We start from the raw sequence: 21,604 nt of genomic DNA, 5'->3' as shown, positions 1-21,604 counted from the left end.
AGAAATTCTGAATTCTCATCTCAGAAGGACTTGTAGAAGAGTCTATAAATTTTGGAAGTGACACCTAGGCACCACTATATCAGAACAAAACAAAGCACGAACAAGACAACTCTCAAAACACTGTTTTAGTGGTAGGACACCATGAAACACCACAGAAGAGGTGTCCAGAAGAACCTCTCCTGTTATGGTACAGCCTACAGCAAGAACTGCAGGAAGAACACAGTCCTGTGCAAGCGGGGTTACTGTACTATGAATTTCAAAGTTTCACGAATAAAAAAAGTTACATAATCTAGTAGTTAAAAGCACTTGTGGAGCAAAAAAGATAGAATTAATGTTCTCATACATAAATATTTCTCTAAAGCACAATATACTAACATGGAACTGAAGAGTGACACTGCATCAGTCAGAAGAAAATGGAATTCTTTCAAGCCACACAAACAGGAAACATTGTGAGATATAGAATGTATCAAAATGCAAATAAAGAGCCTGAAGAAACTGTACTGCGCTTAAACTACAGGAAAAAAACCACAGCAGTAGTATCTGAGAACCAAGCTAACTTCCAAGAACCTTTATGACTGTATCTGCATCACTTTGAAGATAATTACTACATTTACTTGATCAGTCAACATTACAAAATAAAGCACTTGCTGCTTTACCCATTACAGCATAGAGAAGAAAGGCAAATAACCTGCCTATCCAGGTGCTTTGGGGTTTTGGATTTCTTGGGAGGGTGGAAAGCTGATTTAAGGAGAGAGAATCCCTGCCCCTCACACCAAAGGACATCACATCCCAAGAGGAATATTCCAGACCAGTACCAGATAGGTGTTCTAGTATACATTCTGACACCCAAGAGCACTCAGATTCATAAATACATTTTATTCTAAACTCACCAAATGATTTTGGTATTATATAAATAGTTCCATCACCTCCAATACAACTCACTACAGCCTGGAAAACTTTTGCTTCAGGAACAATGGGAGATTTATACACTTCCTCCATTTCTGGACGAGGCAGTGGCTCGTGCATTTTGAGTGATTTTTGTTCACTCTCTGAAATAGTGGTGTTTTCCTCTGGAACAGTCCTGCTTCTTTCATATGCAATTTTGGAATTAGAACCATCCAGCTGTGTGTTCTCCTGCTCAAAATGTACTTCAAGATGTTCCTTGGAAACTAAACAAGCCCCATTGGCTTTACCAGTTCTAGAAGATTCAATCAAATATATCAATGTATTAACTGACAGAGAACTTAAAAAGTGCAAAACTACAAAATAATACAAGTAACACACAGAAGTGGCAAAGGTATCTTAAAATACTGTCAAGCATCTCATCTACAAACTTAGAGAACTGCAATGTGCCATGGATACAATAAATAACATTATACTCATTATAAAACATTACAAGTAAGTCCACTGAAGATGGAGTTCTGTTGCTAGAACTGTACAACACAATCCAAATTTTTTGATTTTATTAGTTTTGTCAAATATGAACATCAGAGTCTGAGAGAATACAAAAGAAAAGTATCCAAACCTTCTGTTTCTAAGAGCCAAACCCTGCTCAATAAGGTATTCAGAAGTATCAGTTATTTTTCCTGTTTCATCTTTGCAAAGAATTTTCACTGGCAATGCACAACCCACAACATTTTCCTGGAAAAAATGGAAGAGCTGGACAACATACAACAAATATGCATTTGCTCTAAACTACAGGCATATTTTTCATTTTATTGGTACTGACTGTCAATCAGACATCCTTCAACAAGTGGTACCCCCATGAGAAGACAAATTTATTTAATCCATATGAATCATTTTACCAACTGTTCTATCTACACATGACATTAAAAATAGTTGTAGAGTAAAAGCTTGCTCTTCCCCTGAGCTTTTTTAATAGAATCAAGTGCCAAACACTTGTCTTACAGCAGGAGATTTAAACCCATGCATAAATGACTGCACTCATCACTGCTTTTATTTCCACACACACTGTAAAATATCACTGGCAGCAGATAACAGACACTGAACAAATCAAAGCCTTCCAATAATCTTTTTTTTTAAACTGTGGAAGAGGTAAATTACTAACGATATTCATACAGCACTGGATTAATTCTTCCAGTCTCTGAGGCTTGAAAACTAACAAAGTAGCTGCTGAAATAATTCTCTTAAAACCTGAGCAGCTTGCTTATCTGTCCATAAAGGCTGTCAGCATCCAGTGATCCCAAAGATACATCTACTATTCAATAACCAAACATATCAAAGACAAAATGTTCTCCACACCGGGCAGCCAACTGCTCTACTGCTCCAGTGAATAACAAAAGTAAAGCAGAAAGAAGAAAGCACCTTTTTCCCTAGAGCAAACAGCTATACAAGTTTTATTAATGATTTTTTGAAAGGTAAAATATTCAGAAAAAAATCCAAATTAACAGAAAGTATGACAGGAATTTTTTAAGTACCACTGGTTGTGATTACAAACCTGTATGACTACCTTCACTTGTGCTCCAGTTAGGTAACAGGACAAGCATTCACACACTGTTGCTGTCCACTGTGTGCTTCCACCTGTGGGTCTAACATAGAACAAGTGATAACCTCTGGGTACAAAAGAAGTTGGCATCTCCTGAGTATAACCACCAACTCTTCCCTCTACCAAAAACTTGGCTTTTTTTAAAAAACTGCCTAAACTGTTAAAAAAATCAAAAAGAATCTCTACTACAGTCAAGAGTAACAAAATCATTATTAATTTCTGGATCTCTACAACCAGAAAAATTAAAAAACACAAACCCAGAATTTCAAAATGAGGAGGATCATGAGTTCTAGAAGTTATGACACCTGTCAAAACAGTCTAGAAAAGAGACCTTCTGTACTGTTTCAGGAAATCCAATTCATCTCAAATTCTGAGCCAAGGAAAGAAAGTATTCAATGAAATAAATCTGTTCACTATTTTGTAACTCAACCTATAAATATTATTTATTTCTACAGAACAGTTTCTGCTTTACTACAATACAGTATAACCCTTAGAAAAAAACTCCAAACCTTAATTAAATAAATCACAGCCAGCACACCATTTCTTTATTCAAAAAGCAAACCACATCCAAATCTTACATAATCAGTGCTAACAAAGGTACATCAGTTTCTACTGCTGCCACTCAGTATAAGGGAAAGGTTACCTTATTTCTGTCAGTGAACATTCCATTGCTAACATCCTGATGGTCTTCATGCTTTCCTCAAGTTTTCTTAGACAGCTGACCTCTACCGTTTTTTCGGCTCCAGAATCATAAAGTAGTACCTGTTACAGGCAAGAAACCATAAAACAGAAAAAAAAAATTCCTCTCATGCTGTTATCTGTAAGAAATGACAACTCAAAGCATCCCTGAGGAGGTTAAAAAAAGTTCAAACATAACTGGGATTTAATAAATGCCTTTTGCACTGAAATACTTCACCACAACTCAAGCTACCACAGCACAGCAAAGGGACAAACCATACAAATGTGCTGAAAGTAGGTTAAACAGCTTTACTGATTTTTTGGTAAACCAAGAAACACTGAAATAGCTCTCCTCCACCCCCCTGCTTTTTATTCTGATGGGGTTAAATAGCTGTTTGAAGGCTCCTGGGCTCAGAAAGCAGCTGATGCAAACTGAAGGACACAAAGTCCCATCTCTGCTTCGTACTAAAAAGAACCCTGGGCACAACCTGATGATGGATGAAAAAAAAAATAATAGCAATCCAGTGCTGGATTACCTGTATGATCAAAAAGCCATTCTTCCTTTAGAGACACCTAAGTATTCAATCACAAAATGCTTTTTCTGGTGCTCATTAATTTCAAACTGGTACAAAAGAACACATTTCAAGCAGTGCTGTGTGAGGTTACTGTGGAAAGTTATTGCTGCATGGAACAGAGCATCAGCATCAACTTAGGGTTCATGCACCTGCCTGACTGCATGTGATGCTGTGGTGTTGCACTTGGTACAACTGGCTCCCTCTTCTAACAAGGATCATTACGTTTGAATTACTGTAACCCTCAGTTTCACACACCTGCTGGAATCTAAAATGAATTGTTGGACTATAGCTTGGCAATCTCTGCCGTGTTCCAAAGGGCAGTGTAAATAAAGAGTCAACCTCACGAGTCTTCCTCAACTACCAGACTCCCTGCTAAAGGCATCTGAGTTTGACAACACAACTGATTTGCAGCAGTGTACAGCATTACTTAAACTCTCAACAAAAGCAAAAGGTTGTGAGAAAATATGAACACAGAAGAAAGAATCAAAGATTTGACCTTATTTTAATCAGTGAACGCTTTCAAGTTTAAAAATAGAAGTATGAACCTTGTTAAGAAAAGACCTTTACCTCTGCACTTGTTTCAGAGACAATCCTGCTTATCTGACCTCTCTGCCACTGTCCCACATCGTGTATGTAAACAGCACAGTGCATTTCCCTCTCCCACTTCACAGACTGTGGCTGGGATTCTCTGTAGATGGAAGCCATCTCCTCCTGTAATCTGACATTAAAAAAAAATGCTTTTCTACTGATAAAATGCAATGCAGTAAATAAAAGGCTTATTCAGTCATTGCTTAACTAGCTTACAGTGAAGCTGTACTGTTTTAACATGTACAGAAATACATGAAATGGGAGTTACAAAACACAGGCATGCTGATTAAAAGTCTGTAAACCTATCATGTTAACTTAGACACTGGAATTAATCTGAGCAATCCTGAGTGCTTTGTATGGCACTATTTGAAAACTACACTGTTTTCTCTTGACAGTTTCAGAGTGTGATCCTCAATGGCATGACTACATAAATGGTACTTTATGCAGTTACAACCATGAAGATTAAAAGATAAATAAATACATAAGCAACATGCACTAAACCATGACAGACTCTTCTAACTATTTCCAAAGAGCAGGCATGACTACCTAAATGTTACCTAAATATCTACCAAAGGCAGGCTGATATACACTGTGTCTGGAAATTGTGTTCAAACTTTCTAACAGAGTACTGGAAACACTTTGAAAAAAACCCCTGCTACTACCACTAATAGTAAATTCTAAGACTTGGGATACAGGTTTTATTTAACCAGATTTCTAATGAGGGAATGGGAAGCAGAGAAGAAAGAGCAGGAAGATTTAATCTTTTTGGACACTGTTGCATTCATCAGGTTCCAATACTTACTACAATACAACTGATTTGAAATACAAGTGAGACCATATACTTAATTTGGAAGCAGAACTATTTAATAAGCCACAATACAGTGCCAACCTCTCTTCTGCTCCTATACTTTCCTCAACAAAGGCAAGTAAGTCAGCAGCCTTCAAGAAGTACACAGTATCAAAGCAACTCTCATCAGAGTTTGTTCTAACTATACTTCACCATTTTGTCATAAGGACACTAACTAAAGAGAAGTTCTTTGAATTTCAGTACCTTTTCAATATACCTTCTGATGCCAGCAATTGTACAAAAATTTTACTAGGAGACACAACATGACTAATCCTCCCATCTAACTCCTTGTTACAAAGTGATCTGAAATCTCCTTCATCCACAGATTCCATGTCTGTAGGAATAAAAGCTTCTGAGGTTCTAGAAATTTCTTCTAGAGGATCATCCCATATTTCATTAGGCTTTATTTCAGTTTTTTCAGTGTACCTGTAAAGAGCACAAAATAGTTAGAATAGAAAATCTAAACAGATTTTAAATGAAGTGAAAAAGGCTCAATAACAGGAATTATTCAATGTGCAGAAAGCGAGCTGTAGCCTAGACAAGAACATTCCTAAGTGCTACTTCTGAAACACGAACAACAGTAACATTTTTATTCTCCTTCAGAAGGTATCCCTCTACATTCAGGGAAGAGAGGAGACAGCACAGGGAACACCAAGCCCATAAGAACAGAACATCTGGAGTGGGCCTCTTGCCCCACAGAATAAGGGACAAAGGCCTGTGGGGGGGTCCATTCTAGAGCACAAGAAGAAAAGAAGGAAGGGGCAGCACGGATAAACTGCTGTGTCCTGACCCCAACTCCCTGCACTACTCGCTGCCTCCCCGAATGCTGAGTGCAACTCCAGTGCAGGAGAGGAATGGCAGCTGCTTGGAATAAACTTGGCCCTGGGAAAGGGGGAGGGTAGGTGCCATAAATCTTTGTCTTCTGTGTACCAATGCCCATAGTGTTTATGCTAATTAGTAATAACTAAGTAAAATCAAGTCTGCTTTGCCTGCAACAGTACTTGGTAAGTGATTTCTTGGTCTTTATTTTGACTCATGAGTTTTCAAATTTCTTTTATTTTCTCCCCAGTCCAACAAAAGAAGGGAGAGTGAGCAAGGGATCATAAAATCCACCCTAGTCAAGGGATCAGTGTTACACAACAACTTATACTAAAGGAATATTCCCCCTTGAGTGAAGGCTGGCAGCAGACATCTAAGTACAGATGGGACACAACAAAATACATGTGTGAGAGGGAAAAAACAACTCAGCTGTTCAGGTTGCAAAACTTACAAAAATCTTACTAAAAATTGTGACTATGACAGTATTAGAGTGTTACTAAGATTTCTACTAATTAGTAAGATTTCTTACTAATTTCTACTAAGATTTCTACTAAGATTTTAGTAACATTTCTGAGCTAGGAGAGAAAATCCACTTACATGCTTCCTCCTAAAAAAAGCAAATTCAGGGATTTCCTTTTGGAATGAAAACTTCCCATTTAATGATATATTTCCATCAGTATTCAAAAATGATTAATTGAAGATTAACTACAGATTTTCATGAATTATAGCCCATGGATTATCTATTGTACTTCCCAACTCTGCTGCCTTCCCAACCCTTTTGTTGCTGTCATAGCTGGTTACCCAAGTGTTTTCTAGTAACAGACCTCCCAAAGGGGTGACTCACCATATGTGCAGGTTTAAGACACAAATTCTTTTTCTTACTACATGGGAATGGGAACCTTAACAGTGAACACTTGGGCAAGATTTGGCACTTAGGGACACTATGAGTACAAGGCAAACACTTGATTTCACATTTTTTCACAGGTACAACTTCAATACATGAGTTAAGATTTAGTTTGAGAATTTAACTATTGAACTGCAGTTATACTCTGAAGTACACCACCCGATGGATGAGATCTTAAAATCAATTTATCACATATGTGGTAAATTCCAGCCACAGGAGGTGACACACCAACACCAGCAGTTTCAATACACAAATTACGTATTTCCAAATACTTTAAAAGTAATGCACAATGTATTTACCCAGGTATGTAGGATGCTAAGTCTTCCTCAACTAGCTGGCAGTTAATACTGAATTTTTTCCCATTATCAGCAGAGGCATTGAAGAGCTCAACAGATAAGACGTTATTATCTAAAATTTCTGTGAATTAATAATATCAACATAATTAGTGCCAATCAATGACAGTGTGAAGACTCTGGTTTTAGAGCAATGACAAATAGTGCCAATAGACAGAATTCTCCAAAATTACATTTGATGTACAAAATAATTGATTCTGAACATCAACAATATGCAGATGCTTAGCTTTGCAGATATCCATAACATTAACTTAAAATACACCAATAATCACAATATGCTTTTGCACAACAACTGCTACACGATTCCATTTATAAATGGGCTCCAAATCATCATTCCACAAGGGCTGAAAACGAAGTAGCTACCTATGAACAATATATGGTATTGAGAAAAATCCTACTAAGGTATATTTGTGTTATCTGAAATTATTTTTCTTTTCTGGCAATATTTTAGAGCAGCAGCAATCACACTCTCAGATACCAATAAAGTCAGGAAACACCATGGACAGCTAGTACTTTTGGAAACAAGCCCACCTGAATAATCAGAATATTTGTATCATGTAACACTGGTGTGGTCTGTGAGATAAGACATGAACAGAACTTTTGTTGCAAATTTTATCTGTTATGCCTCTCCTCCAGTCAGAGGAGAGAATTTAGATATTCTCATTCCAGCCTATCTCTAGCAGGTACAAACACAAGCATTTCAAATAAATACTATTTTAAATGTCAAAGTGATTGTTTCTACATTTGAGACAACTTAACAATACATAAACAGAAATTAATACACTCCTGGTAACTTACCAATAACTGAACACAACATAAGCTTATCTTCAGTCATTTCTTCAAATCTTTCCTTGGCTTCTCTGTTCCACTCATCTGCCCCTTTGAATGGCTCAATGCAAGCCAGCCTACACCTGATTGCCTGAAGAATAACCCAAGATGATGCAACCAACATCACATACAGATCAAAATCATCTGATTATGCCTCAATCACAGGCTTTGCTTTGCACTCATCCAAGACAGCAAGACCTTGGCTTCTGGTTCCACATTACCACAGTCTGATTTAGTTCAAAATGATCCAATGATCCCTCCTTGAAAGTAGCTGAGCATGAACCTCACACTAAGAGACCTTCTTGCTGAAATACAAAGAGCCTAAATCTCTTTTTCTCCCTTTATGGTAAGGCATAGAACTGGTGCAGAGATCAGTAAAGATTATTGCACAGAAGTGATAAAAAAAGCCCATTGGTGCCTTCAAGGAGTTAAGAAAAACCCCTACCAATATATAAAGTTTCAAAGTTCAGCATAATTGTGATTGGTAACCAAAACTATCAAATGAATAGCAAAGAAAAAATTAATTTCCATTTATGGGCATTTTATAAATTTGACAGAAATACTTTGCCGTTTTCTTTCCCAGTCAGTTTTCCTCCTTGTCAAAAGGGGGACACTCCAACCATTCCTCAAGATAGAAACACACTAAATTTTAAATGCAAACAAAAATACATATAAAACCCTCCTTTTATTATGAGATTATAATTTAAAAAGGAAAGAAAACAAAATTTCATTTGGCTTATTATGAAAATAAATGTAGGTGAATTAAATAAGCATGTATATATACACATTGTATATATACCTCTCCTGCAGTATGCATACTGCAGAGCAACATTAGATTTAATTTGCACCTGAAAGATACAATAAAAATTGAGTTTCCAATATGCACCCAAAACATTAAGTGAGACACTTCGTAATGGTGGGCAAAAATGAAGTTCCTTCACATTTTATTTATTTAATGTATTTCAGAAGGTGCACAATTCTCTCTTCCCCCTCTCATTCACTGAGATGCTGTTAATTTTGAGTGTTTAATCCAGGCATTTACCTTTTCTGGAAAGCTCAGGAACTCCTGTTTCACTCTGCGTATGTCTTTATGAGTTAAGTTTGCAATGTTGCCGTAGTCAACGTATTTTACCAGAACTTCCCGACAACTTGGCAGCCCTCCAAGGAAAACAGCCCAAGATATTTTAACAAAAAATTAGGATTTGATACAGGTTAAAGCACCAGAATTTCAGAGCAGACTCCACACTCATGCTGTATGACAACCTAGTATAATTTCTTTTTAATTTTTGTCCCCCCACCAAAATGAGTATTCTTTAGGAGCCGGCTCTTTCAGGTCCCTAAAAGGAGGGCCCTGGAATCTTGGCCCTTTTTGTGAGACACTGGCACACTGAACACATGCCAAGTAAACACATAAGCAAACATGCTACACTGCCCACCTACAGCCAACACAGACTCAGCACAAGCACAGCCCTCCACTCCCTTTGGAATTGCTTTGGAGAATTATGAACCAACACCAGATACACTCACAGGTTGGCTGGAATAGCCAAAGCTGGGGTTCACACTGTAACAGCAAGAGAAATGCTACTTAAAATAATTATGTAATAGAATTTCAATAATCCCTAGAGAATGGAATTTGTTGCATCTCTGTTTAGAAAGAACAGGTGTATAAATCAGTCTGTTAATAGCAAAAGAATATGAATTAGTACTACTGACTTTAAGAAGCTACCTGGTAGCACCATAATTCCCAGTAAAAATACTGGCTGGATGTTACTGCTCATATCCAGCATGTGACTCTGACCTACTAGCACATCTGATTTTGCAACCTAGCATTAGAGTAAAAGAATTAGTACTTCACCTATAATCTGTGCTCTGTACCAATTCCCATCCTCCTGCTTTGCAATGCATGCTTGGCCTTCAACTGGGCAGAAAATTTCAAAGTTTTTACCATTCTCTTGTTTATATATCTCCTGAATTTTCTCTGGAAGAGCTAAAGATTCCACACTCTCTTTCTGAAATAAAAACAACAAACTACATGTACACAGCAGTTTTTATTAATAGCATTTTTACTCTTTTAAGGGATAATTCTTTTAATAGTACTGCACTTTCCAGTCTTCCCTCCAAAATTAAAGTGGTCATGAATACATAAAGCGAATTAAAGAACCTAACAATTACTGAATAGTGCCCCATTCAATCAATTATAACCAATAAAATACTGCACACCCACAAAAGAATGAATCATGTTACAGAACTGACAAAACCTTTCCAGGATTTTAAGAATTCCTGAATTTTAACTAGGCTGAATCAATGACTGTTGGAATTAATCTCACCTACTAATTCTAGGAATCCAACCACTGGTAACAAGTGACTTAAAACATTAAAATGCTAGAACTTAACAGAAGTTCTAGCTTATTTACTGTGGGCTACCAATAGCTCAACATTAAAATGTTTATTCACAGTTTAATCTGAACAGGCTTTATTTCTAAACTTACCAAGCGAAGATAGAAATCACTTGGACTATTAATGTGACAAACCACAACAAAGACCTCTTCTCCTTCCCGTGGAATATTTGGTGGACTGTACTGCAAGATGGTGCAGTTTTCCAACTGGCTGGGAAGCTGTAATTTAAACCTAATGTGAACAAAGTGAAATTTTGAATAAAGTCAGTCAAAATTATCTGCAAACAAACCATTTTATACCCAAATGTCAATTTTCCCACTGTTGCTGTGTAAAAAAACCACAAAATGATCTTATAGAAATTACTTGATTCATACTTATATGTATAGCTTACACTTTCCTTCTTGCAGGTGGTGCAGCCAATTATCTGTAATGCTTCTCCCACTGCCTACCAGCCAAATCAAACAGATCCCAGGCTTGTTTCTGTGTGGTTTTCTGTCTGTGATAGACATCAAGGGCTTCTCATTTAGAGAGCCTCCCTGGCTATGTATTTCTTCACAAATTTTAAATGTTTTGCCATTTTCTAAAATAAAGTTCCCTATCTAAATGAAGCCTGACTAGTGCAAATGAGTACAGCATGGTGCTCATTGGTGAAGGTGAAAAAGGAAATCAGCAGACACTGCTGAAGGTTAGTTAATATAAAGTTAACACATTAATATATGGAACACTGCAAAAGCAACCAGCTTAGTAAACTTCACTGGGCAAACATTATTCTGTTATCAGTTATGGCACAGAGGAGCAGGATCCAAAGGAAGACACATACCTTGCCAAATCTAAGAAAACCAAAGCATCCTTGAGAGACAGTGGTGTATTACTGCTTACTTCATTAAATGGAGGTTTTCTCAGATCCACAATGAGAACACCATCCTCTTCTCTAAACACCATCATTGAAACAACTTTGTTATTTACCATTTCTAAAAATTTTGTCTTTGCCTCCTCTCCCCAACCTTCATCCTGGATTAGAAAGAAAAAGTTACTGAGGATGTCAGAGAATGTTAAAACAAAAAACACAAACAAAATAATTAAAAGATAGATAAAGTAAATGCAAGGAAGAAAGCACAGATGCATCTGAACAGATTACATACTGAACATGGTCAGACTTGTCTAGTCTACAGCCAGGACAGCACTCAATGGAATTCTTTCATGATGGATTAGTATGTGTATTAAACTGTATAAAACTGAGTCAGGTCAAAGGACTGCAGTTTCTACCATGTTTCTTCTGGAGATCCTCTCAGATTGTTTTGATGAATTAACCAGAATCATCTCACCTGTTTCATTTCATGACCTCCCCATGAATTGAGAGAGCAGAAATATAAGTTTGTCTTGTGTCTTTACACAAATATACAACCTGATCGGATCAATTTACACACTGCTACTCTCCACAGCATCCTGTGTAACATTTTATCTACCTTGAAAAAGCCTGTCTGAATTTGTTTCTCTGGGACCAAGTTATTGCATTTCTCATTTGATACTGCAAATCTGTACCTCTTAGGAACAGAGAAAACAGAGTACATGTAAGGAAGGCACTTTACCTACACTTGAGAAAATTGTTCCAGAACTTTCCTGTTTAAAATTACTTCAGTCAACATCAGACTGGTAGAAACTCCTCAAAACTGACCAACAGTTAATACTGTCAGAAATGCACAGCTGTACTGGACTTAGCTCATTTCCATGTGAATGTGGCAAGAATAAAGCAAGCCTAATAAAAAGTGAATACTGAAGGAAATAATACTGCTATATATATATGCCTTTTTTGGTAATAGAATAAAGGTTGGCAGTACTTTATTTGTGATTATACTGAAAGAGAATAAATAACACTTTACAATAGTGGCAAAAAATTTTAAGTAACAAGTACAATACCTGAAGGGATTATCTTAATTTTTTTAAAGAAGCCATTTACTCTTTGTTTGGATGACTTTTGAAAGTTACTACTTGCATAGTTACCAGATAGACACAAAAGAAGAGGATCAATTTTGCAATTACTTTTTAAACTTCACAAGAGAACACATCTCAAGTATGAGCAGTGAGATTTAAGCCTGAAATATACATTTGTAGTCTCACAGGCTTTTTAAGACAGACTGCTATAAGCTTTCATTTCTTTTCCAACGAAAGTAATGCAACACATCTTTTTACAAGAGAATTCAACTTTAAAAAATAAACCCTGTACTCTTCAGTTTTCTTCTGTTTATATTGGAATAAAATTATTTTAAATTCCATATTTACATTCTTCAACAGAAATCTTATGAAGAAGGTCCTGAAATACTTCAAGCAGTTTGTACTTACTTCATTTTTGGGAACAACATCCTTCAGTGAACACCGTACTGCTAAAGGAGGAATGGCTGCAAGCTCTGCCTCAATGTGCTGGTCAGGCTTCCTCACAAACAGACAAATGTCATGGGTTTCAATCGTTTGCAGAGTAGCAGGATCAGGCCTTTCAGTGGGATCACATCTAATGGAATGGGAATAAATGCAGCACTAGCTTAAAAGCAAAATACTCCAAATCCAATGCCTAAAATCCCCCAAATGAAACCCCAGGCTTTTATTGTAAGTTATTATTGCAGTAATTGGTGTAATGTCATGTCCATAAAACAGAATTTTAAAGTCTCACTGAAATGCATTTTTTTAAAGCATTTAGTACTTACATGCTCATGAGTTTGCTTTTGCAATTCATGTCTCAGTTAAATATTTTAATGCATGCAGGCTTGTTCACTTGTGCACTTAAATACAATGTCACTTTTTTTTTTTTTGAGGGGAATATGTATGAAGAGAATACCAGAGCCATTTTGGTATCTGGTTTTCCACCTGTGTGAAGTTGAGGAAGACTTGTTTCTCAGAAGAGGTCTTGAATAACAACAGTAAAGACAATAACTGCAGACAAAACCCCTTCTTTCCATAAACATACCCTGAGAAAATCAGAACTACTGAGCTTCCAAAATCAATCAGGAATACTTTCAGCAATGCAATATCACACACTTGGTATCTTATTGGACCACAAAGCTTCTTCCTCTGATTTTTACTTTCTACAGGAATTAGTTCAGTGATAGTTCCACGGCACCACATTCCAGTTTCCTTACTCTTAATGAAAGTTCTAGCACCTATATGGAAGCAAATACAAAAGGACTAAATTCAGTATTTTCAAGTATTTCACACCAAAACTATTATTACAGTTCTGCATAATGCTCCCCTATTCCCATCCTCCACACAGGTAATAAAAGTGCGACTGCTACAACGAAGACACAAACACTGCAAATCTTCTCTCTGTAGCCAGCAGAAGTTCCCTCACATTCACTCACACAGTGTCTTTAAGGCTATCAGGTGCTTGCCTTGTATCAAAAAATAATTTCTGGTAAACTCTCTATAGTTCTGAGTAAAGTGGCAAAAAATCCCACTGACATATTACATACTTTTTATCAGTTTTCTGAACACATTATGGAAGTGCGTAACATCATCAACATGTGGGCTAGGAAATAATTTTAATGATTTAAGAATGCATTATTGTCTCTCATTTTCCTTTCTAGAATGGTTTCTATTCAGTCAGTGAACTTTATAAGGACTGCTTTACCACATAAAGGAGTGGGAGGGAAGAGAGAAAAAAGAAAGAATATGATACTAAGAAAGGTATATTGCAAGGTAGTATTTTAAGCTGTGTAGACCTATAGAAATTAACAATTTACCTAGTTCCAAAATGTCTGAAGGCAAGAGATAGGAACTCTTACTACAGCAGAAGTTTTCTAATTTTGTCTGCAAAGCAAACGCTTCTTTCTTCTGTGAATATCTCCGAACATAGAAATGGCACGGATTTATAACATGGCTTACCAACACCAATTCTGTCAAACCTGAGAAAGACATAACAAATTATCAAACACCCTCCAGATATTATCAGGCATATGACTGAGTTTATGTTGCATTAATCATGATAATATTACCTCTAACAGATTTTAATCTGACAAGTCTGTTCATACTTGTTTCAAACTATTATCATGCTTGCTTCCTGATGGAATTTTTCTTCTGAACTACCTCCCTTATGCTCCAAAACAAAACACTGTCTTACAAAGTGGTAGCCTGAACTTAAGTGGGTAATTCAGAGTTTTTATTCCCTCTAACAAAGACACAGAAAGCAAATTAGAGATTAAGATTTCTACTTTCAAGAACAGGTATGCTAAGCACTTTCCTACAGTTAGTGCACAAAGACCAAGGAACTAGCCAAGAGATGACCCTATGTAAGATGGGATTTGTGACTAAACATCCAAATCCTCTGTACAGCAGGCACCTCCCTCCACTAGGGATGCAAAAGACAGGTCTCTCTTTCTGAAGCCACTCAACAAAGGTTGTTAGTGGATCAGAGGGTTTTAGAAGCCCCACAGCCCAATTCTTACAAGAGTATTTTATACCTGCAAAGAGTGGACAACATCATCTAGACTGAATGTCACCTGCATGACTGATCAGGGCACACCAACCAGACAAACTCGCAACATCCTGGAGCACTGCCACCTCTGAACTGCAACACATCATGGGTGAAAGACTACACAGAATCTGGCACCTGAAACAATCCAACCAGGTATCCAGGACCGCGCTTCCAAGTTCAGGAAATGCTGCATCCAGAAGAGATGCAAGATTTCTCTTGGCCATTTCCAGTGTAAAAGATGGCACCTGAACAAGAAGTCTGACTATAGGGACACAGCCTCTTTTGGATCACCTCTGGCCATCATCTCCAAGAGTGATGAGTCAGCTATCTTTTCTTACATACAGAACTATGGAATTATTAAGGCTGGAAAACACCTCTAAGACCCTGAGCACCTCCTGCCCACCAGCCTGGCAGGCTCTGCTGGACCTCCTCCTGTGTGACAGTGACTTTCAATACCACAAGGTCCAATACTGAACACAGTACTCCAGATTCAGTCTTCTGACAGAGGGGAAGGATACCTTCATGGACTTGTCAGCTACACTCCTAGTAGTACAATCCAGGGAGAACCAGACAAGCTGAGGAACCTAGCTGTTCCTGCCAAATATCATAGGACAATGGCCTGAGAGAAGATTCAAGAAGCTGAGGTAACTGACAGAAAAGAATTTCACAGGAGCCAATGACAGAAACTCTTACAAGTCAAAGTAAATCATTGTATAGCAGATAGTGCTTCTGACCCTCCTTGGAGAGCTTGTGATAAAGTTTTCAATAAGCTAAACAGGAGAACAAAAAAACCCCCAAAAGAATTGAAACAGACACCATTAAAGAACTTGCATGAGCCAAACACACAGCATAATACAAGACTCAAAAACAAGATCACACTCAACAATGGAACACAGAAAGCATGAGGTACTAAGACACTTGCCTTCCAAGTCATCTTCAAGTATTTCTTCTATTATGACATCAGGTGTTTCTTCCTGGTCATCAAGGATAAGAGTGTCTTGCCCATTATCTTCACTGTATTTGGGAAAAATTTTATTTGGAAACAAATTAACATAATTCAGTCTGTTTCTAGAAAAGCACAAGTCAAAGCAGAGCTTTTATTAAGAATGCATCACTATGTCAAAAAAATGCCTCATAAGACCTGCTAGAAATAAACTGAATTGCACTTCTGAATACCAAGACAAGAAATAACTAGTATTATAACTCTGAATCCTAGGAAGAATTGTCACACACACAGTACATATACTTGGGCACAGCTTACTGCAAGAGCTACCCCCCACCTAGATGATCAGAGACACAAGCACAAATACTATTTGAAAACAATGTTCATAATGTGATAAGATAGCTCAAGTTGAAAACAAAAAGCATATCAGATGCTTTTGTACTACCAGATACTACTCACTCTCATGTGTAGGATTTTCAAATATTACAGTATGCAACAAATCTTTTTTAGCATATTCATTGTTAACTACAACAGCCCTAACAGCAACTCCATTCAATTTTTTCAAGTATTAGTCAAAGACCACAGAAACAAACAAACAACAACAAAAACAAACAAAAAGTCCCTAAATAAAATAAAAGCAACTGTAATTTTGAAAACAAAAGGGTTTTCTTTGTTAATCTTAAGGTTTTTTTGGCATTTGACACAATCTATTTTTAGACTGCGAACTGGAAACACTACCAATTTCAGCACTTGCTGCTCATTAGAGATTCATTTACATGCATTTTCATGTGCTGAAATGATGAACATCTCTATTACATGCAGTACAAACACAGCAGACACAGCACCCAGGGAGACAGTTTGGTGGTTGCCTTGGCAGTGTTAGGTTTACAGGTGGACTCCATGACCTTTTCCAGCCTAACTGGTTCCATGATCAAATCATTAAGTGCCAATCAAAGGAAAAGTAAACAGTGTAAATGAAATCTGGATAACTTAAGTGATTCGGCAAAATATACTAGGGCAAAACACAAGCAAGACCAAAATGTCAGAACTGAAACACAAACTGGACTGACTGGAATACTGACTGAAATACCAGCATGTAAAGATTTGCTTTGCTTCAATAAACTCTTAGAATTCCATAAGCACCTACAGTTTTTTTTGATTTAGTCTCCAATAAGCACTTAACCACTAGAGGAGGTAAGTTACTACACCTATTCTCTTTCATTAAAAAATACTTACTTCCTTGTCATTCCCTGTTTAATCTCTCCCAGATTTTCTAATGAAGATGTAATCTCAAAAGTGTTCAGGAACAATCTCAACAGAAGAGAACAAACATTATAGAGAGTTACAAGAATACCTAAATCCCTTTGACAGTTTGAGACCTATGGTGTTTTTCAGCACAATATTCATGGAGGGTCAAAGTAAGATTAATTACCGACTCTAGTTTATTTGTTCCTACAAAAACCAGATTTGGCTGCTCATTTATCTTCATGTTCATATTGAAAAACTCTTGTCTTATGCTTTCTCCCTCATGCACAGAGTACTGCAGCATTCACCCAGTTTCATCTACACTCAGTTTAGTTCAATATATTATTCTGCACAGAGACAAAGAATTTTCTTTCCTTTGTAAAGAACCAAACTGTAACTCAAGCCCAAAATACATGCTTCTGTTCATTGCTACACTATTAACTATTTTCTTTACCAATGAAAACCAGCAAAATCTTTTAAGCACTTTGACATTTAAACTAATGGAACTGTGAATGTAACTTAAATAAATGCCTTAACTTTTCTATCCAGTTTTAATTAATGAAAACCGAAATCTAAGTAGTATTGAACAGTTGTCTGGGCTTCTCTCCCACTACCCCTTCAGAAAAGTATCACTCTTTCTTCTACAACACTTTATGTCTACAGCATGTGTCTCAACTTCTATGCATCTCCTACTTGTGGTTTTTTTCACTTTTGGTGAAATTTTGGAGTGGCACAAGGTACATAACGCCTTTAGAGCTATCCTTCATCAGGTATCCTTTGTCCTCTGTATAACTGAAGTTCTCAAAAAGTTTTCCAATGAAAAAAAATGGATTTTGCTATGTTTCAGCTTTCCTTTAAATTGGGAGAGTTTACCATTATGCATTTAAACAGGCATCTCTGAAATTGCCATTCATCACTGACAGTATCTTCAAAACAGTGACTGGGTAGGTAGGGCCTAAGTTTTCTAAAAGAGGATTTTATAGATTGCTTTATCCATGTTCTAACTCAAGAACTCAACTAACAAGGCAGAAGGGGTCCTAATTTTTGTCTCATGTTGGAACAACCCACCCAGGGATTGGCTGAGTCACCATGCCTGGAGACATGGGACTAACAGAGCTGGGGCTGTTCTGCCTGGAGAAGGCAAGGCACCAGGGAGATCTTACAGCACCTTGCAGAAATACAGCACCTTGCAGAAATACAGCACCTTGCAGAAATACAGCACCTTGCAGAAACACAGGCACACACAACTTTTCTAGAGCCTCCTGCAACAGTTTAAAACCATTACCCCTTGACCTAAGGGAATGTTGATTCAGAGTAGATAAAAGGAATTTCTTACACTAAGAGCAGTGAAACAGCAGAACAAGTGGCCTGGAGAGGTGGCAAATGCCCCATCCCTGGAAAGGGCTAAGGTCAGACTGGATGGGGCTCTGAGGAACCTGATCTAGCTGAGGATGCCTTTGCCCACTGGAGGACACTTGGGCTATACAACCTTTGAAGGTCCCACTCAAACCAAACCATTCTGTGACTGTGATTTAAGACATGTAGATACTACACTTAAACACATGGCAAAGGCAGAGCTGGTAGTGTTAGGTTAATGGTTGGACTCAGTGATCCTAACAGCCTTTTCCAACCTAAATGATTCTGTGATCCTACACAAACTGTTTGCATTTACCATGTAAATAATCAACTTGCTCAGCCTCATTTCTCTGCACCAGTCAGAATCACACCCCCCACTGCATCCCCTGAGAGGTTCCACATCCTGAAATAAAATGGGCCCGCCCCAAGATGTTCCAAAGGAGCACCATCTTTGTCCTGTCCCTCCATCATTTTCCAGTGTGGCCTTTATGCACTAGGAACTACAGCAGTCTTGGTCAGCCTTATGATCAAGCTGCACAGGGTCAGGTGTACCTCAGCTGTGACCTACTTTCTTACTCACTTCTGCTACAGAAATCATCAGTGGCTTCCAGTGAGGACAGCACGGCAACTGGGATTTTCCACAACTTTCTTTAGACACCAGCAGTCCAAAAAGCATTTTACGTTTCCTGAAGGTCAGAAACTGACTCACTAAAAAAGTAATTAAGCCCTTATTCTCCCAATTTATTTCTATTTGTAAGGAAAGGAGGATTTCAGAAGTGGCAGAAGTCTGTCAAGGGTTTTTAAAATGCATATGTATTTACCTGTATTTCAGTAAATTGTATGTGTTTTCTCTCCCATGCCTCACATAAAGGCTACTGCCTACATTTAATGATGAGTTTATACTTATGCCTAAAGTAGTTTTTCAGTCAACTGCAAGTGAAGAAGCTCAACTTCTGCTGTTTATCTGTCCCATGAACAGTTTTTGTAATTAAGATAACCCATGCCTCTTTTTACCTCCCTGTATATCTCCCACTCCAGTCATTTACCTTGAAAATATTTTGTCCTTTAAATTCTTCACTCTTGAGAGCTCAGTCTCCACTGGCAACTTCAAGTCATAAATAATCTGAAATGAAGAAGTACAATCTTAGCTTCCAGTAAATAGGAAGTTATACAAGCACTTATTATCTATAGCATGACACCTTAAATTTTATGGTAAAAACCCCAAGAGTTTAGCCAACAGCCAATTCTCAAATATGTCTCTTGCCTTATTAACACTTAATGGTTGGGATTTTGTAATCTAAGCATGCAAACAGAAGCAAAAGTCAGATACTCCTTTTATTTCAATATCTAATGAGAAAGTGATCTCTAAGCAAAAAGGCAGCCCTATGAGAGGAGAGTGGTGACTGCCAGTTCCCAAAAAGTCAGTCGTGAGATAGAAGTAAATGCTAGAAAAAAAGGAACAACTAGATGTCTTTTCTGAGTCAGAAGACCCAGTTTCTTCAGCTGGAAAGTGACAGATGCAGAGTAGATGATTCTGAAAAGCACATTTCTTCAAAGAATGACAAGAACAATTATTCATTCCTTTTCTCAACACAAGGACTACAAAGGCTCCAAATGAAATAACTGAGTGGCACATTTTGAAATAACAGAGGAAGCTTTTTTACATAAACCTCATTTTAAATAGTAAAAGGTGGAACTCACTGCCACAACCTATGCCTATGTACATCCAATGCACATACCTACACACCCACGCACATTGCCACAAGCTCTACAATGACATTAAAGATGTTCCACAATCTTATGACAGAATAAGGTAATGTTTGTTCAGTGTAATGAGCCTGATGTATCCTATTGATACTAAAATCCTCAACCTTCAACTTCCCCAGTTTCTTGGATGCTCCCTCCAAGCATCTCTCCTCTCTGCTGCCAGACAGGAAACTCCAGAGGATATCTGCTCTGATACAGCATGGCAGGTAGCATGGATTTCTATGAACAGCAGATGTGATGGGGAGAAAGAACAAAAGTAAAGGCTTGGGACCAAGAGGATCAAGTGAGCATGGCCATGAATTCTGGAGTAGTTCAGTGAGAAGGATGAAGAGCTCTGGAATAAAAAGGGCTTAAGAAACTGAACTGATCCAAACATCATCTTTTCACTGATCAGCACTGTGCCAGTTTTCCTATCTTCACCCTCCATTTCCTGTTTCAGATGCCAAACTCTTCAAGGTAAGAACCACCTTTTTTTGCTTCCTCTATCAGTCACCTGACTGTAACTTGTGACAAAGACCAGATAAAAATTCTGTGTCTGTGAAGAAGCAGGGTAAGAATATAATAGCCCCAAAATGTCAGCACTGAAATCAGCAAACAGGGACCACAAACTTCTAAACCAAATTTTAATATATTCCTTAAAAATAAATTATTTCACAGTGCAAGAAGGTTATTACCTGAGCGAGATCACAACAGTTTCTCAGAGCATGTGAAAATTTTAATTCCTTTGCCGTCCTAATGGCACCAATCAAGTGCTTCTTCTTCTCTTCAATGATTTCCTTCGTTTTTGCAATACTAGAAATGTAGTTGTTGATGTTCTCCTTTAATTCTGCGAATGATTTCCTTTTCCTGTGTTAAAAACAATACTTTTCACAGAATTTAATATGCACTCAGCTGCACAGACTCAAATCTGAACTGCTACACACAGCTGGCAGCCACACAATACAAAGTGGATACATCTCACACACAAGGATCATGTCCCCCAAACAGTGAGAAGTACAGGCATGGGAAACGCACTCTGTAATTGGAGGAACCACAAAAGTTAAGGAGGTCACACTGAAAAGATATTTATTAATTAAATATTTGGAGCACTCTTCCATTTCAACCTCCTGGTACTTCCAAACACATCCAACTGAAAAATAAACAGTTGAATCTTACAATTTATTCTACTAAGGTAGAATTAAAGACCATCCCCCTCAGAGGCTCTTCTGGAAACCTGAGCTTTAACACCTCTTTCCCCCCAGTCTGAACACATAAATATTTGTGAAGATCCAGAAATGAAGTGTCCCTGCACTTTTATCAACTTGAAAATGTGCAGGAAGTAAATAAAAAAACCCCT

General features: G+C 37.6%; 1 protein-coding gene across 1 annotated transcript in view; it reads right to left on the bottom strand.

Annotated features, from left to right (window-relative positions):
• RNF17 (ring finger protein 17) overlaps positions 1 to 21,604 on the bottom strand; it is a 41,425-nt gene that overhangs the window by 12,350 nt on the left and 7,471 nt on the right. The window contains exons 9-26 of the mRNA XM_074535207.1: positions 20,943 to 21,114; positions 19,548 to 19,624; positions 15,880 to 15,971; positions 14,227 to 14,388; positions 13,455 to 13,647; positions 12,836 to 13,001; positions 11,316 to 11,506; positions 10,588 to 10,726; positions 9,954 to 10,107; positions 9,141 to 9,256; positions 8,069 to 8,189; positions 7,217 to 7,334; positions 5,399 to 5,620; positions 4,327 to 4,477; positions 3,150 to 3,268; positions 2,459 to 2,549; positions 1,526 to 1,641; positions 891 to 1,198 (exon numbers count right to left, since the gene is read on the bottom strand). Coding sequence (XP_074391308.1) covers positions 891 to 1,198; positions 1,526 to 1,641; positions 2,459 to 2,549; positions 3,150 to 3,268; positions 4,327 to 4,477; positions 5,399 to 5,620; positions 7,217 to 7,334; positions 8,069 to 8,189; positions 9,141 to 9,256; positions 9,954 to 10,107; positions 10,588 to 10,726; positions 11,316 to 11,506; positions 12,836 to 13,001; positions 13,455 to 13,647; positions 14,227 to 14,388; positions 15,880 to 15,971; positions 19,548 to 19,624; positions 20,943 to 21,114 — 2,708 coding nt within the window. The remainder of the gene's footprint in view (positions 1 to 890; positions 1,199 to 1,525; positions 1,642 to 2,458; positions 2,550 to 3,149; positions 3,269 to 4,326; positions 4,478 to 5,398; positions 5,621 to 7,216; positions 7,335 to 8,068; positions 8,190 to 9,140; positions 9,257 to 9,953; positions 10,108 to 10,587; positions 10,727 to 11,315; positions 11,507 to 12,835; positions 13,002 to 13,454; positions 13,648 to 14,226; positions 14,389 to 15,879; positions 15,972 to 19,547; positions 19,625 to 20,942; positions 21,115 to 21,604) is intronic.

The sequence above is a fragment of the Zonotrichia albicollis genome, chromosome 2, assembly GCF_047830755.1.
Source record: "Zonotrichia albicollis isolate bZonAlb1 chromosome 2, bZonAlb1.hap1, whole genome shotgun sequence".
NCBI classification, from domain to species: Eukaryota; Metazoa; Chordata; class Aves; order Passeriformes; family Passerellidae; genus Zonotrichia; species Zonotrichia albicollis.
This window is presented reverse-complemented; position numbering and strand designations above follow the sequence as displayed.